This window comes from Macrotis lagotis, chromosome 5 (assembly GCF_037893015.1).
Source record: "Macrotis lagotis isolate mMagLag1 chromosome 5, bilby.v1.9.chrom.fasta, whole genome shotgun sequence".
Taxonomy (NCBI): domain Eukaryota; kingdom Metazoa; phylum Chordata; class Mammalia; order Peramelemorphia; family Peramelidae; genus Macrotis; species Macrotis lagotis.
The window spans coordinates 177,718,109-177,733,596 of NC_133662.1; the positions used below are offsets into that span (position 1 = coordinate 177,718,109).

A 15,488-nucleotide genomic window follows, 5' to 3' on the forward strand; every position below is an offset into this window, starting at 1 on the left:
CTGAGCTCAGAGGAGCCTTTGTAAGAAGAAAACTTTGAAGGCAAATTCCTTGAACTTTTATAGCATTAAAATTACCGTGACCTCTTTCCTAATGGATGTGTGCATGTTCCTCAAGTGGGAACCTTTTACACATTTTTTTCCATGGTCCAGTTTATTGGGACTTCTGAACAGCACATTGTTGAAAAATTAACTGGTAAAGAAAGCATGTATTTCTCTAGCCAAGTGCTAATGCTCTCTGGGAGAAACTGGTTGGTTTTTACTTAGGATTTTAAACTAAAAGGGAATTTGGAGATTGTCTAAGCCAATGCCTTCATTTTATAGACAAGTTCTTTGCATTCCAAATCCTGAGTTTTCCCCCCTCTACTGGCTACCTTGGAATGTATGGGGAAACGTTTTCTACAAATGGTCACTAAAGGAACACTAGTACCCATAGTATAGTCACTATAAAATCATCAAGAACAATAAAGATGATGGATTGTATGATATTGTTCCTAACAAAAATAAAAATAGTTTAGATAATGCTTTGAATCACTCTTCTAGCTAGAAAACTACCATGAAAACAAAATACATAGAGATTTTCCACTGAGTCTGTCCCAATGCTTGTCAGCTTAAAAAAAATTTAAAAAAATAAAAAAAATAGTAGATAAGAATATTGGAATGAGAGACTGTAGGGTCAGAAACTATCTCTGCTTCTTATTGCCTATGTGACATTGATCTGACTTCTTCATGCCGCATTTCTCCTACCTGTAAAATAAGGAGGTTGAACTCTGAGAATTTGGTCTGTTCAGAATCTATGCTTTATGAAAAAACAGTGCATGTTCCCAAGAAGATTACATTCTATGGAGAGTTATAATCTATAGACAAATGAGTATACACAGGATTATTTGAATACTGACTAGGGTAGCTAGGTGGTACAGTAGACAGGGCACTGGGACTGAAGTCCTAAAATATTTATTAGTTTTGTTATCCTGGGTAAGTCACTCATCCTTATTATCACTTATTACTTGTGTGATCTTGGACAAAGGAATTAACCTCTCTCACCACTTCTGTTTCCTCAGCTGTTAAATGAGGCACTGGATTTACTCCTTTACAATTCTAATCTGATCAGGCCAAAGTGAGAAGCAGTATCATAAAATGGAAAAAGAGTATTGAACTTGTAGTTAGGAAGACCTGAGTTCAAATCCTGCCTCAGATAGTTATGAGCTGTGTGATCCTGAACAGGTCATTTAACTTTTCTATGCCTCAGTTTATTTATAAAATGAGGGGAGAGGGTTGGGCTTGACTGCCTTTGGTGGGAAGAGAAATATCATTCATTAAGCACCTACTTTGTTATAGGTTCTGTGCTAAGCATTTTACAAATATTGTCATGGTTGTTGGAACAACTTGTTCTCATCTGCCCATTCAGTCGAGGGAAATCTTCACATGCCATGAAGGTGACTGCAGCTTGGTTAGACATCAAAGACACCAAGGTCCTCCATTGCCTCCCTGGGCCATCACCAGTCATCTTGGTTTTTTTGTTTTGTTTTGTTTTGTTTTGCCACTGGACTTTGACAACTTTAGAAGAGAGAGAGTGAGGCATTGTGCAACTCTGTCTCACTGAAATCCAGGTCACTCTTGAGACATCACCCTGTGATGTCATTAGTTCTCTTTGAAAACAAAGGACAAACAACAACAAATATTGTGTCATTTGATCCTTTCAACAACCCTGTGAGGCAGGTGCTATTATTATTATTACCATTTTACAATTGAGGAAACTGAGATAGATATTGATTAAGTGACTTGCTCACTTAATCTCATCATTCACATAGCTAATAGCTGCCTATGGTTGGGTTTACTAGGTCTGCTTGACTACAGTGAACCATCTAATTGCCTCTAGGTCCTTTTTAGATCTAAATCTATATCATCTTCTAATAGGTCCCTATCATAGTATGAACCGCCTAGTCTCAGAACACACATTAATGAAGGGTAATTTAATTCAATTGAATTTAACAAGCATTTATTAGTTGCCTATTGTATGATACAAGGCTAATTACTAGGTATTCAAAAATGTCTAATGTAATAGTTTCTTTTCTCAAGGACTTAACAAGAGGCATGAGAAATAAACGTGTACAATAGGAAGGCAGAATGTGATGGGACAAAGAAGAACTGTACAATAAAATGGTTTCGGAAAAAATGATAGAGGGAGAAAACAGTATGGCCAATTCCAGGAGATATAACAGAGAAAGTGGCAATTAAGTTGAGCTATTAAGGAAAAGAAGTATTTCAACAGGAAGAGATGATCAAGGAGCACAATCTACTTGGCATGAGGTACAGCTTTCACAACTGCTTAGAGGTAAGAGACAACAATAAGAGAATGGAGAGAATCTTATAACTGCTTTGAGGCAAAGTATGTGTAAGGAGAGTAGGGGAGTGATAGGAAATCATGTTGGAAAAGAAGATTTGAGCCCAAATGTGGAGGTCTTTACTGGACCAGAGATTGCATTTTGTCCTACCTGGGAACGCATGGTCAGACCTCTAGTGCCTAGCATAGGAGGGACTTAAATAAAGTTTTGTGGTGTTGGACCTGAACTCAGGAAGACCTGGGTTCAAATATAGTCTCAGACATTTATTATCTATGTAACCCTGTACTCTCTTTGCCCCAGTTTATACTCCATAATGGTGGTGGTGGTGCTGGTGATGTTGAGGTGCAGAAATGAAATAAATTTTGTGTACCCACTTCTGTGTGTGTGTATATATATATACATATATATATATATATATACTTCCCTATTCTGACCAGTTCAGAGTTTCAGACATCAATGATGTCCTTCCTTTCCTCCTTATTTGGATAAATTATGTGAGATAATTTCCCCTAACTTTCCTTTTCTCCCCCTCTCACCCCTTTCTGAATATTCTTCAGTTCCCTTTCCATTCGTCCAGTAAGATCATCAGCATTTAACAGCAGACCCTTCCAGACCCTCTGTCTAATTAGATTCCCTCCATTGGGGGGGTGGGGGCTTTGACTGGTAGATTCTTTCTATTTCCACTGTGCCTTCTGATTCTGAGAGATCTGGACAATTTTCTTTTAAGATTTCTGGAAATACATATGATGTTTAGACTCTTGTTGCCATCAGGGTTTTTTTGGTAGTTCTTGATTTTTTTCTCCTAGATCTATTTTCCAGGTCAGTTGTTTTTGCTATGAGATACTTTATATTTTCTTCTATTTTTTCCAGTTTTTTTAAACTTTGTTTGAATATTTTCTGTTGTCTTATTTTGGCTTCTATTTGACATTCTGTTTCAGGGAGCTTGCTACTTGGGTAAAGTTTTGTGCCTCTTGTGTCAAGTTAATTCCTATTCTTCTTTCCATAACTCTCATTTTTTTTTATTTTTTTCCTCTAGAAGATTAAAGTCATTGATTTCAAAAAAACTTTTTTCTTCTGTTTTTAAAAACTCTTGTTTCATCTCTTGAAAATAATTCAATTGAATTTGTGCCCAAGTTGTGCAGGAACCGGCAAATTTTTAGTGCTCCCAAAGTGATCTGATCCAGAGCAAAGTCTTACTGCTGCTCCTCTAGTCTGAGCTCTACAAATTCTGAGTTTGAGTCTGAACAAGAGTAAGCTACTGAAGACTAGCAGAATGCCTTCTGTGGGGGGTGGGGGGAGGGAGGCAAGAATGGGGGAAAAATTGTAAAACTCAAAATAAATAAAATCTTTCTTAAAAAAAAAGAGTAAGTTGGGGCAGCTAGGTGGCACAGTGGATAGAGCGCCAGCCCTGGAGCCAGGAGTCCCTGGGTTCAAATCCAGCCTCGGACACTTAATAATTACCTAGCTGTGTGGTCTTGGGCAAGCCACTTAACCCCATTTGCCTTGCAAAAAACTTAAAAAAAAAGAGTAAGTTACTGAACTGAGCCATTTGATAGTAATAGAATGGCAGGTTCCTTTGAAATTTGTGATTTCTGGCTTGGTGATTCTTTTTCAGACTTCATTCTATGTTAGAAGGTAGAACCCTGCTCTGAGTCTTATGGCTGCTGATTGCTTTTGAACTTGTTCTTCCCTCAGTACATTGTCTAAGATCTGATACTAGTGGGGAAGGGAAGTAGACACTCAGAAAAATCCTTTTCAGTCCATCCTTAATCTGTGATTCAGAGCTGGATGGTGAGTAGTAAAGCTTCCAGTTGACCTGACCATATCACAGTGACCTGTAGAGTTCCAAGGGTACCCCAGTATGGATCTGAGATCTCTTCTTGCCCTGGCATATAGCCTCTTCCCAGGTTTTAGAGTTTTCCACATAAAGCATACTTTTTATTCTTGACCAGATCCTGCTGCCTGTATCCATAGACTTTGGTCTGTCTCCCTATGCTGACCTTGAATGGAAAATGAGTCACTGTGACTTTTTCTTGCATTTCTCTAAGAGGATTCCATCTAACATGTTTTCTGCTTCTCCTTGAAGGAGTTGGGGATTAGAGGAACTTGCTGTACTGTTTCTAATTACTATGCCAGCTTGGCTTTGCCTCCTAAGCACAGTGAACTTCAGAGTGAGGCTAATGGTCTATAAGTGCAACTCAGTACTCCTTTTTGAAAAGTAACATTAAATAACTCTTGAACCAATATTTTTATTAAATAAATAAAAATGTTTGCTGAACACTTCTTCAAACCACTCTTAAATCTGTGTATTGCCCAAAAGGTATTTCCCAAACCCTTTTTACTCAGAATAAAGAGTATATACTTAAGTGATTTAACTAGCCAAGTTGGAAATATAAAAGTCCTCTCCCCAGTGATTCCAATAACAATATCACCCAAATAGATATCATTTTCCATAAGATCCTTGTCCACTAGTTAAATAGTAGGTGCTCTTTTTCTTTTGCACTAGCTGATTTCAACAATGGAGTTAACACTATCTTAGATGCCAAAGTTAAATTCAGTGGTCTTTTTTAAAAATTATTTCAAAATTCTAAAATGACCAAAGAACTTTAAGTAACTCCTCCTTTCTCTCCTAAGAAATATGCCATTTTCAGGATGCCAACTTTTTGTCCAAGAGCCTACGTATTTCCATTGTATTAAATACATTTTCATGCATTTGTTGGAACCCAGTAAATGTTAATCTATGATAATAAATTTTCAGAAGGCCATTAGGGAACCCAGGATCCGTTCAAATGCACATTGAGTTTATAGGACAAAGGGATTCTAGTTAATCTAGGGCAAGAATTTATTTCTGAGAAATTGGAGAAACAAAGAGATGGTAGACAGAGAGTCAGCTTTGTAGTTAAAATGACCTGGATATATGTCCAGCAGTTCAGATATATTGACTTTGTGATAGTAGGAAAGTCACTTAAAACTCAGTGACCCCAGGCAATTCTGTAAGATGACTATTATTGTAACCTTGTTTTGAACTTCAGGAGGGTACTGTCTTGACTTGCAAATGAACTGAATATAAGTGAGGGAGGGCTGTGTAATGTGGGTCCATTGGCAAGATATAGATCTGGATGCCTGGAGATGGCTCCTTGTAAGATTGTAAAACTGCTGGGCAAAGACTGACCTGCCTTGGTAAAGGGAATTTCCTCTTTGGAAAATCCCTTCATTAATGAAATCACAGGTAGCCTTAAAAAAAAAAGCCCTAACTACAGCATCCATCCTAGGATGCCTACTTCCTTTTATCACAAAAGAGAAGAAATTGAGACAAATTTAAGAAAATTCAGCCATATTATAATGAGCTGATTTAGGATGAACTAATACTTTTGGAAAGAATACAAATGGATTTCTGAGAATAAAAACTCAAACTAATACAGAAAAAAAAACCCCACAACACCTTAATAGTTTTAATGAAAGGCAGCCTGGAACAGTGTATTAGACAGCTAGCCAATGATATATCATGGTTGTGTAACCATAGGCAAGTTATTTAACCTGGAGGTGTCCCCAGGAAATTCCCTAAGACTCTAAATTGCAGAAATGGTGCCAGTCTTCATTAGAAGAGGGAGTTTTCTCACCCAGGAAGCTCCCTCTACCAGAGGGACCTTATGCTAGAACCAGGTTAGGATCTAATTGAGAGGTATTTAACAAAAGTGTGTATTTATATATGTATATATACATACCCACATATGCATATATGTTAATTTATCATTTTTCTAAGTGAATATGCACCCACAGGGAATGCATTTCTATTTGAGTGCCCTCTATCAACAACATCCCAGATCTAGATGGTGCAATGAACTGAGCACCAGATCTGGATTCAAATGTGGTCTCAGACACTTTCCTAACGGTGTGATCTTGGGCAAGTTACTTCATCCTGGGCAAGAAACTTCAGAAGTTTCTGTAAAGTGATCTGGAGAAGGAAATGAAAAACCACTACTGTATCTTTGAAATGGGGTCACAAAAAAAAATTAGATACAACTGATAAAAATGCCTCCACAAGCCCTGATTTTAATGAGCTCAGAGCCTTACACTTAGAAAAGATGTTTCATAAATGTTGAACTAAACTATCCTCTCTAAAATAATAGTCCCTAAATATTTACTACAGGATGCTGTCCAGTAGTTAAATAATAGGTTCTTTTTTCACACTAGCTGCTTTCAGAATTAGAGTTGACACTATCTTAGATGCCAAGTTAGAACAATATGCTTACATATAGATCTGATTATGCTTTTTTTGATAATAACTCTCAAATGTTCTCCATCTTTCACTTAAATTATTTCTAACTTTGTTCTGCTTTGACTTTTGTCATCCATTTTCAAGATTACTTTATACCTACTTCTTTCTCTGTTAAGTTTCGAATTAACCTTTGGGCAAAAGCAATAAAATTTTGATCTTAGATGTCTTTGTCCACACTAAATTACCTTAAAGGGGAAAATAAACCCTGATCAACAATAGTCTCTTATTCACCATTAGGCAAAGAATATTTTTTTTTGTGAAACAGCCTTTTAGAAGAGTAGTCATGGGCATTTTGTTTTAAACACAATTTAATTTGAACTCCTTGAGGGCATGAGTTGTCTTAGTTTTTTTCTTACAACGTCCAGCACATGGTAAGCACAGAGTAAATATTAGTTGATGTTTTGTTTCAACTTGTATTTCCATGAAAAGTTATGCAAACTAATAACCACAAAACAATCAAAAGTAAATGTTGTAAAATTATAAAGAACAAGCATGGCTCCAAAGAATAGATAGTAGAAGACACTCCCACCCAAATTCCTTTGAAAACATAGAAGGTCCATGGGTGTGGTACATACATATGTTCATTGTATAGAACAGTTTTGCTGAGTTTTTCTTCTTTTGTTTCTCTTCTTTAAAATATTATTTACTTTATTCATATTGTCTTAAGATTCTGCAAGTTTCAGGTAGGGTTCCTGAAATTGCTTTAAATAGACATACTTCTCTTCTTTGTTTAGTCTTTTGTCAGTGATTAGATTAGGGAAAATTTGACTTTGAAAAGTCAAACCTGATTAAAGCTTACAATTTTATAGAACTGTCATTGTCTCATCTATTTCTTCCTTTTGCCATTTCTGTTTCAGATGAAGATGTAGCTTGTAAATGAGTATAAACAGTGTCAAAATATACTCACAAATTGTATTCCACCCCATGATCTGATCAAAAGACTTTAGGATTATAGAATTCTATAATTGTATATGATATTAAAACTGTTATTAAAAAACAAAACAGTATTTGTAATATGGGATGGAGTTCTAGGAGTGGAAGAATAAAGGAAATGAGAAACTTTAGTGATTTTAAAAAAAGCAAGAGATAACAATAAAAATTTCTTTTAAAATTTATACTAACTAGCAGAGAGATCGAGGCAACTGAAAAGAAAGGTAGTTTTATTGTCAGTTTAGAATTTCTGAACTACAAAAGACCTCAGAGATCATTTAGAGAGCAACTTCATTTTACAGAAAAGGCAACAAAGATTCAAAAAAGATTCCTCCAATTTTTAAATGAAGTATAGAAGATCTATAAGATTCTTTTATCTCTAAGTTCTATGATCCTACTGGTAAAGCACCTTACACAAACTCATAGTTACTTAACTGAATGAATGTTTCCCCCTCCCCCAATTTGTAAGTCAGGGCATCGCCGATTTATAAAAATAGTTTGCAGAAAAAAATCACCAGATTAAATTGGGACTCATGTTGGAATGACAAAATTTTGGTTTTATCTGAATAATTTGAAATGGGGGCAACTAGGTGTCATAGTGGATAGTGCACCGGCCCTGGAGTCAGGAGGACCTGAGTTCAAATCCAGCCTCAAGCATTTAATTACCTAGCTCTGTGACCTTGGGCAAGTCACTCTTAACCCCATTACCTTAGATAAATAAAATTTAAAAAAAAATAATAATTTGAAATGAACTAGAGGCTTCAGGGTATTTGAATTTTTCCTCTGAATAACAAATATCTACATTTATATGAACCAGGTTTGTCTTATAAATGATTATATATATGTAACTCTGACTGTTCAGGGCACTCCCAGTTTGAGTAACATGGAGACTTATGCCTACTACCACGAAGTAGGTGACACAGGTCTCCATGTTATCCAAATTGAGCATGTACAAGATCAGTCTGGCTTGAATATAATTTTGTCAGGTACATTAGTATAATTTGGAAGCTATTTTGTATGCATGGATGTATGTTTATATGAACTAGCATGTTGAAAATATTCTCTTTTGGGAACTTCATCCTTTATAAAACTATGGACATGCAATAGGTTGTGATGCTTACCCAAGTCATATATCCTAGAGTCTAGTTGAAAAAAGCATTTGTTATATGTTTGGTAAATTATCACAAAATTATCACAAAAGATCCAACAAAGGAAGATTTTAGAGAGAGAGAGAGAAATATGATATATGTCAATCTTAAGATCAGCCTCCTTTCTCTGTCTAAATTCTGCCATTACCTACTAGATGCTTTCCCTCTTCTTTGCAGGGAAGTAATAGCTACAGGTCTCTTCACAACTGCAGTTGCAATCCTTAAAGAGTCAAAGTTGAAAGAATTCAGTCTTGCATTGTTTCACATTTGTGCAAAGATGCAATGCCTTTCAAGTCTGAGAGTCTTTAAATTCAATCTCTGAGCAAGGCAGTCTGTTAACAAATATTTAATAAAAGTTTACTAAGTGTCAGTCAATTTTCAGCCATGTCTGACTCTTCATCACCCCATTGGGGTTTTCTTGGCAAAGATACTGTAGAGGTTTGCCTTTTCCTTCTCTAGCTAATTTTACAGATGGGGAAACTGAGGCAGAGTTAAGTGACATACCCAGAGTCACACAGCAAGTATGTGTCTGAGGCTAAACTTCAGCTCACAATGATGAGTCTTCATGATGTTGGGCTTGGTATTCTATCTACTGTACCACTTAGCTGTCCCACTGGGCAGATGTCACAATGTCACAATGACAACTTGAAAGGCAAAAGTGTGGTCTCTGCCCTTAAGAACCTTTTTTCTAATAGGAGGAGAAACATACAAATAATTAAATACATTCAAAATATAAATATATATACATATATATGCATATGTGTAGATATGTATGTAGATATGTCTAAGTAGATATGGCAAGAGATGGGATCAGGAAAGACTTCTACCTGAAGGTAAGATTTGAAATGAGTCTTGGAGAAAGCCAGGGAAGGGAGCAGATAAAAGGGAAAAAGGAGCACTTAACCCAAATGCAGACTGAAAATCTATTAGTGAAGAGTATAGATGCAATGGTATGCTGGCATGTATTTAATAACTAACTCTCAAAAAAAAAGTACACTTGGCACATTTTTAAATTTAATCTGCATTATTAACATTTTCTCTACTACTTTAAGTTCAGACAGTCAGCAAAATAATAAATCAAGACCTAATTTGTAGCATCTGTCAATGTTGGGGGTATAAATGTTCATTGAAAATTTAAAAGTCAACTCTCCCTAGAGATTTCCTACACCTCCTGCTTCAGTATTACATGAATCAGGAATCTTCGTATCCAGTTAGCAATATGATCCAATGCTGAATTGAGCAAATTCTTAAAGAAACACAGCAAAAGAATATTGTCTACATCCATAATAAAACACATATTCTTCCATTCCTAGGTCTCATAGTCTTATTTGCTATGTTTTCCTATCTTCTGTGGATAACTTTATACTCGCCTGTCAAATTCCTTGGTACATAGTAATAAAATGATACTTACATGATTTTATAGTTGCTTTTTTCATTCGTTTGAACCTACAATTTTGTGATTTAGGACATTCCTGGTAAGAACCTTCCTCAATCAATTCAGAATAGCAATTAATAAGATTCTAGGATATATGACTTGGGTAAGCATCACAACCTATTGCATGTCCATAGTTGCTTGGGACACTGAGAAGTTAAAAGACTTGCCCAGAATCCCACAGCTCAAATGTGTCAGAAAAGAGATTTTAAAGCTAGTTATCTTGACTCGAAGCCTAGCTTTCTAGTCCCTACTCGTTCTCTGTCTTATTTTTGCCTACTTGGCTTATATGTCCCATGTTTCTATTTTTCTAAGCATAACATGACTCATAAGTCTCTAATTTTTTGTACACCAAAATACTTTCAAAATAATTTACCTTTGGAAGGATAATTAAAGAAATGAATAGCGTAACTCATGCATTGGTATGTGGATGTCAGACTTAAACAGGGATCTTAATAGAAAGGGTTCTAATTTAAGTAGGAGAAATGGTGAATGGGATTGTAGGTGGCAATGCACTAAACTGTGTGACCTTTAGTAAATAATTTTTATGTTCTTTTTTGTTACTGTCTAGAAAATGGAAACAATAATATCCTTAGTTGAGTTTTACATGTTTTGAAATACAGAGCTAAAAGATGTCTGAAGAATAAAGAGCATGGTAATTTTGTATCACATTGATTTTCAAATATTAAGATGGTATCAAAATTCATGTCAAAGCCAGATGTTTTAGAGAGGTTAAAATTATAGAAACAGTCCAGATTCAAGCTCCTGTTTTGCTTATACATTTGCAATTAGCTTGAGTGTGTCAAACTTGTTGGAATGTATTCAGTAGACTCTGCCAGACACCAAAGAAAGTGGTGTCCTATCCTGTGAACTCCGTAAGAATTCAGAACAATTTAGCTGATGGTGCAGAGTATCAATTTATGCTGAGACAGATTATGTGAGGAGTCTTTTCTGCTGGGCATTTTGCCCTTTGGATAATTAATGGGAAGCAGCTTCAATTGCATAGAGGGCATAAAGGGTATTTTATTATGATTTGTGCATGTGCTGCCTCTGGGCACACAATAAAATCAACCCTGCCAGCTAGTGAGTTGGGCTTCCACTTAGTTATAATTTAAAAGGAAAAAAAAATCTTGTTTTATTTATAGTCAGAATGTCAGTTTGGATATGGTTCAATTCTACTAGTAATGTATATATTTTATGGTTCAATTCCTCCAGCAATGTTTTTAAATTTTTATTTATTTTTTCCAATTATATGCAAAGATAATTTTCAACATTCATTATTGTGAAGTTTTCTCCCTTTCATCCTTCCATACTCCCACCCTAGCATAGCAAGTAATCTGATATGGAATATACAGCTACAATCATATTAAACATATTTCTATATTAGTCATGTTGTAAAAGAAGAATCAAAACAAAAGGGGGAAAACATGAGAAAGAAAAAAACAAATTTAAAAAAGTGAAGATAGTATGCTTTGTTATACATTCAGATGTCAAAGATCTTTCTCTGGATGTGGTGACATTTTCTATCATAAGTCTTCTGGAATTGTCTTGGATCATTGTATTGCTGAGAAGAACTCAGTCTGTCATAGTTGATTATCACACAATGTTGAGGTTAATGCGTACAGTGTTCTCCTGATTCTGCTCACACTTTACTCAGTATCAGTTCATGTAAGCTTTTCCAGGTTTTTCTGATTTCTTACAAAACAATAGTATTCATCACAACTTGGTTGTTCAACCATTCCCCAAGTGATGGGCAACCCTTTGATTTCCAATATTTTGTTACTAAAATAAAGGACTGTATTAAATATTTTTGTACATATGGATCTTTTCCCTTTTTTTGTGATCTCTTTGGAATACAGACCTAATGTGATATTGCTGAATCAAGGGGTATATATAGTTTTATATTTAGTTCCATATTGCTCTCCAGAATGGTTGGATCAGTAAAGATCATTTCTAATAGGAGAGAAATCATGCAAATAACTAAGTATACACAAGATATATACTGCCTAAGTATATACAAGAGGCAGGTGTATTTGTGTGGGAGTGGGATGGGGAAGTTTAGGGATATGTATGCTCAAGCTCAAATTGTCTAATCTCAGCAGGAAAGCACTGAGGAGGAACCAGGAAAGGCCCCCAAATTCTGACTCTTGACAATGTAGCAACTGTCAAGTTAATATTGAACACAAAAAGTAATCAAATACATTTATAATATAAAGAATAAAAACATACATGTTTTCCTGTACATTTTAACAAAATATAATTATGGAAATAAACAACCAAAGAAAAATCCCAACAACCATTTTCCCAACTATTTTCCACTTATAATTCTAATGATTTAGGCTTTATTTTTATTTCATTATTGGCAATAGATATATTTTTCTGGTTTTGTCGATCTTGCTTTTAATAGCTTTACATGAAAATTTTCATGTATGTATGCATGTATATATGTTAAATATGTGTATATATTTATATTCCTCTTCAGAACAAATTCAACCACTCTGTAATCATTAGATATATAAACTGCTTCCAATTTTTGTTAACATAGTTATATCTACTTTGATACATATCAATCCTATTTTCTTCTCCCCATTTTTAATGATAATTTCTGGAGAAGACTTAGTACTGTCTTGTTTTTTTTTTTTAAGGCAGCGGAGCTAAGTGACTTGCCCGAGGTCACATAGCTAGGTAATTATTAAGTGTCTGAGTTCAGATTTGAATTCTGGACCTCCTGATGCCATGCTCTATCCACTGTGCCACCTAGCTACCCCTGAAGTCTTAGTACTGTCAAAGGAGATGATCAATTTTGAGTGTGACTCAAAAAGTTTATACCATGTGAATATTTGCACCTTGAAAATACTATGAATCAAGAGCTTAATTTATCATTTTGTTGATTATCTAGACTTAAGAAGGTAAAAGAGATAATGTTAGTAAAGAAGATTAAACTTAAAAACAGGTCCTAGGTACCTTTTTTCCCAGAGCAGTAAGTAGGAAATCTTGGATCATCACAGATTAGGTAAGGGCAGAGTCTAAGGCAGTAATGGATGGACCTCCAAAGAAGGCTACCCCACTGTAACCACTGAAAATATAGGTTATGAGCCTTCACTAAGGTTTTACTAGTGATCCAGAGGACACAATTAACTTGAAGCAAAGAAAAACTTTTTAAAGCAAAGAATCAATAAAACATGTAATCTATAAATTTGATACAGACTTTCCCATAAGTACATACAATAACAGCTAGATGTGTGAACACAGGTAGAGATCACATATAGAGAGGCACACATGTAGAGAATATATGTTGCTAAGTCATTCATATAGCATGGTAATGCATCCTTGCAAGATGATCAGGCACAGAGACACTAGGTATATGGCTATGGAGCTTTTTGTTTTTTGCTTCTGTCTTTAGCTGAAATCATTAGCTCTCAGTCTACTTCTTCCCCATGAGAAAAGATTCTGGCCAACTGACCATGCTTTTTTAGTTCAAAGTCAAAAGCTTTTTTGTGTAGCTTTTTCAGAAAAGAAACTAGTCTAGCAATGAATCAGGAAACAAGTTTCCTACTGGTTATGTGTTGAGGGGGGAATAATGGAGGACGAATACTTTCTTAGTTTTTTTCTTAATGGAATTACTTGTCTTGCTGTCTTGAGAGTTTTGGCTATGTGGCCTCTCATCACCAGTAGGAAATTCTTGGCCCTAGGCCCCATGTTCGAAGCCCTTAAAATAAAAAGAAAGAAGAAAAGAAAAGAAATGGAAAAAGAGCAGAGATACTCCTAGGTGAGTAGCTAATCTCTTCAAGCTCAGGTGGATTTCTCTGGGTAATTTCATTCAGGGTTTCCAAATACTCCCCAGTTTAATGGTAAGACTGTTTCAATGGTAAGACTATTTCTGGTCTTCATTCCTATTCACTCATCCAGAAACTACTAAGAATCCTGAGCCCTTTGGTATCTCAACTACAATCCAATCTATTCTCCCATGTAGATAAATGGACACCAGGCAGCTAAGTGGTGCAGTGGAAAGACCCCTGGCCCTGGAGGCAGGAGAACCTTAGTTCAAATTTGACCTCAAACAGTTGACACTTTATTAACTGTGTCAGAGAAAGTGAGGCTTGTGACTTTGCACAGCAACCTCTCAAATCCAGTTCCCTTGTTTGTCGTGGTCTCACCTCTCTGAAGTCATGGTCTTCTTTGAGAACAAAAGACAAGCATCATTTTGAGAGAGAGAGAGAGACAGACAGACAGACAGACAGACAGATTAATTCAATGGGATGACTGTTTGGTTTTCATCCACTTTGTTTTTTTAGAGTAGATAGTTAGAGGGTGGCTAGGTGGTGCAGTAGATAAAGCACCAGTCCTGGAGTCAGGAGTACCTAAGTTCAAATCTGGCCTCAGACACTTAATAATTACCTAGCTGTGTGGTCTTGGGAAAGCCACTTAAGCCCATTTGCCTTGTAAAACCCTAAAAAAAAAGAGTAGATAGTTAGACTGATATCTTTCAAATAACTTGGGGTTTCAATTGGACCCCAGAGTATTCCATTACTCAATGTAGTTAATTATGATGGATGTCATCTATAAAATAAAATATTCGGCTCATCATTAAATGTTAATTTTTTGTCTGTATTTTACATAAAATATCTTTATAAGAGTAGCAAATCTTTTGAAACAAAAGAAAATTTTGAGGAAATATATATGTATATGCATATACATATTATATATATATATGTATATATATATATACACATACACACACAAACACAGAGGGAGAGAGAAATATGACATTGCTACATTGCTATAGACAACCTATATCCTCTACATGTGTACCTCTCTATACGTGATTCCTGCCTGTGTTCACACATCCAACTGCTGTTGTATGTTTTATGGGAAAGTCTATATCAAGTTTATAGATTACATGTTTTATTGATTCTTTGCTTTAAATAGTTTTTCTTTGCTTTAAGTTAATTGTGTCCACAAGAAGACTAGTAAAAGTAAAGACTTTAATGGAAGCTTATAACCTATATTTTCAGTGGCTAAAGAACATGGAGTAGCCTTCTTTGGAGATTCATCCTCGTGAGGAGTGCTGTCCTCTGACCATCCATTACTGCCTCAGCCTCTGCCCTTGCCTGAATCTGTGATGGCCCAAGATCTCCTAGTTACTGCTCTGAAAAAAAATGTATGCAGGGTATGTTTTAAATTTAAACTTCTTTACTATCATCTTCTTCACTTTCTTAAGTCTAGATAATCAATAAAATGATAAAATGAAATTCTTGATTCCAGCCTCAGACACTTGCTATGTGACCTTGGGCAAATCCTGATTGATATCTGGCCACTGGACCCAGATGGCTCTAGAGGAGAAAGTGAGGCTGGTG

The 15,488-nt window shown here is 35.6% G+C and overlaps 1 protein-coding gene across 2 annotated transcripts in view; it reads left to right on the forward strand.

Moving 5' to 3' along the window:
• The window catches only part of MAP3K4 (mitogen-activated protein kinase kinase kinase 4), a 205,585-nt gene that overhangs the window by 32,830 nt on the left and 157,267 nt on the right, over nucleotides 1–15,488 (forward strand). Inside the window, exon 2 of one of the 2 annotated variants that reach the window (XM_074187981.1) lies at nucleotides 15,147–15,301. The exons of the other annotated variant lie outside the window; for it this stretch is intronic. Within the exon in view, the coding sequence (XP_074044082.1) occupies nucleotides 15,291–15,301 (11 nt within the window). The 5' untranslated portion in view covers nucleotides 15,147–15,290. The remainder of the gene's footprint in view (nucleotides 1–15,146; nucleotides 15,302–15,488) is intronic. 2 annotated transcript variants of the gene reach the window in all.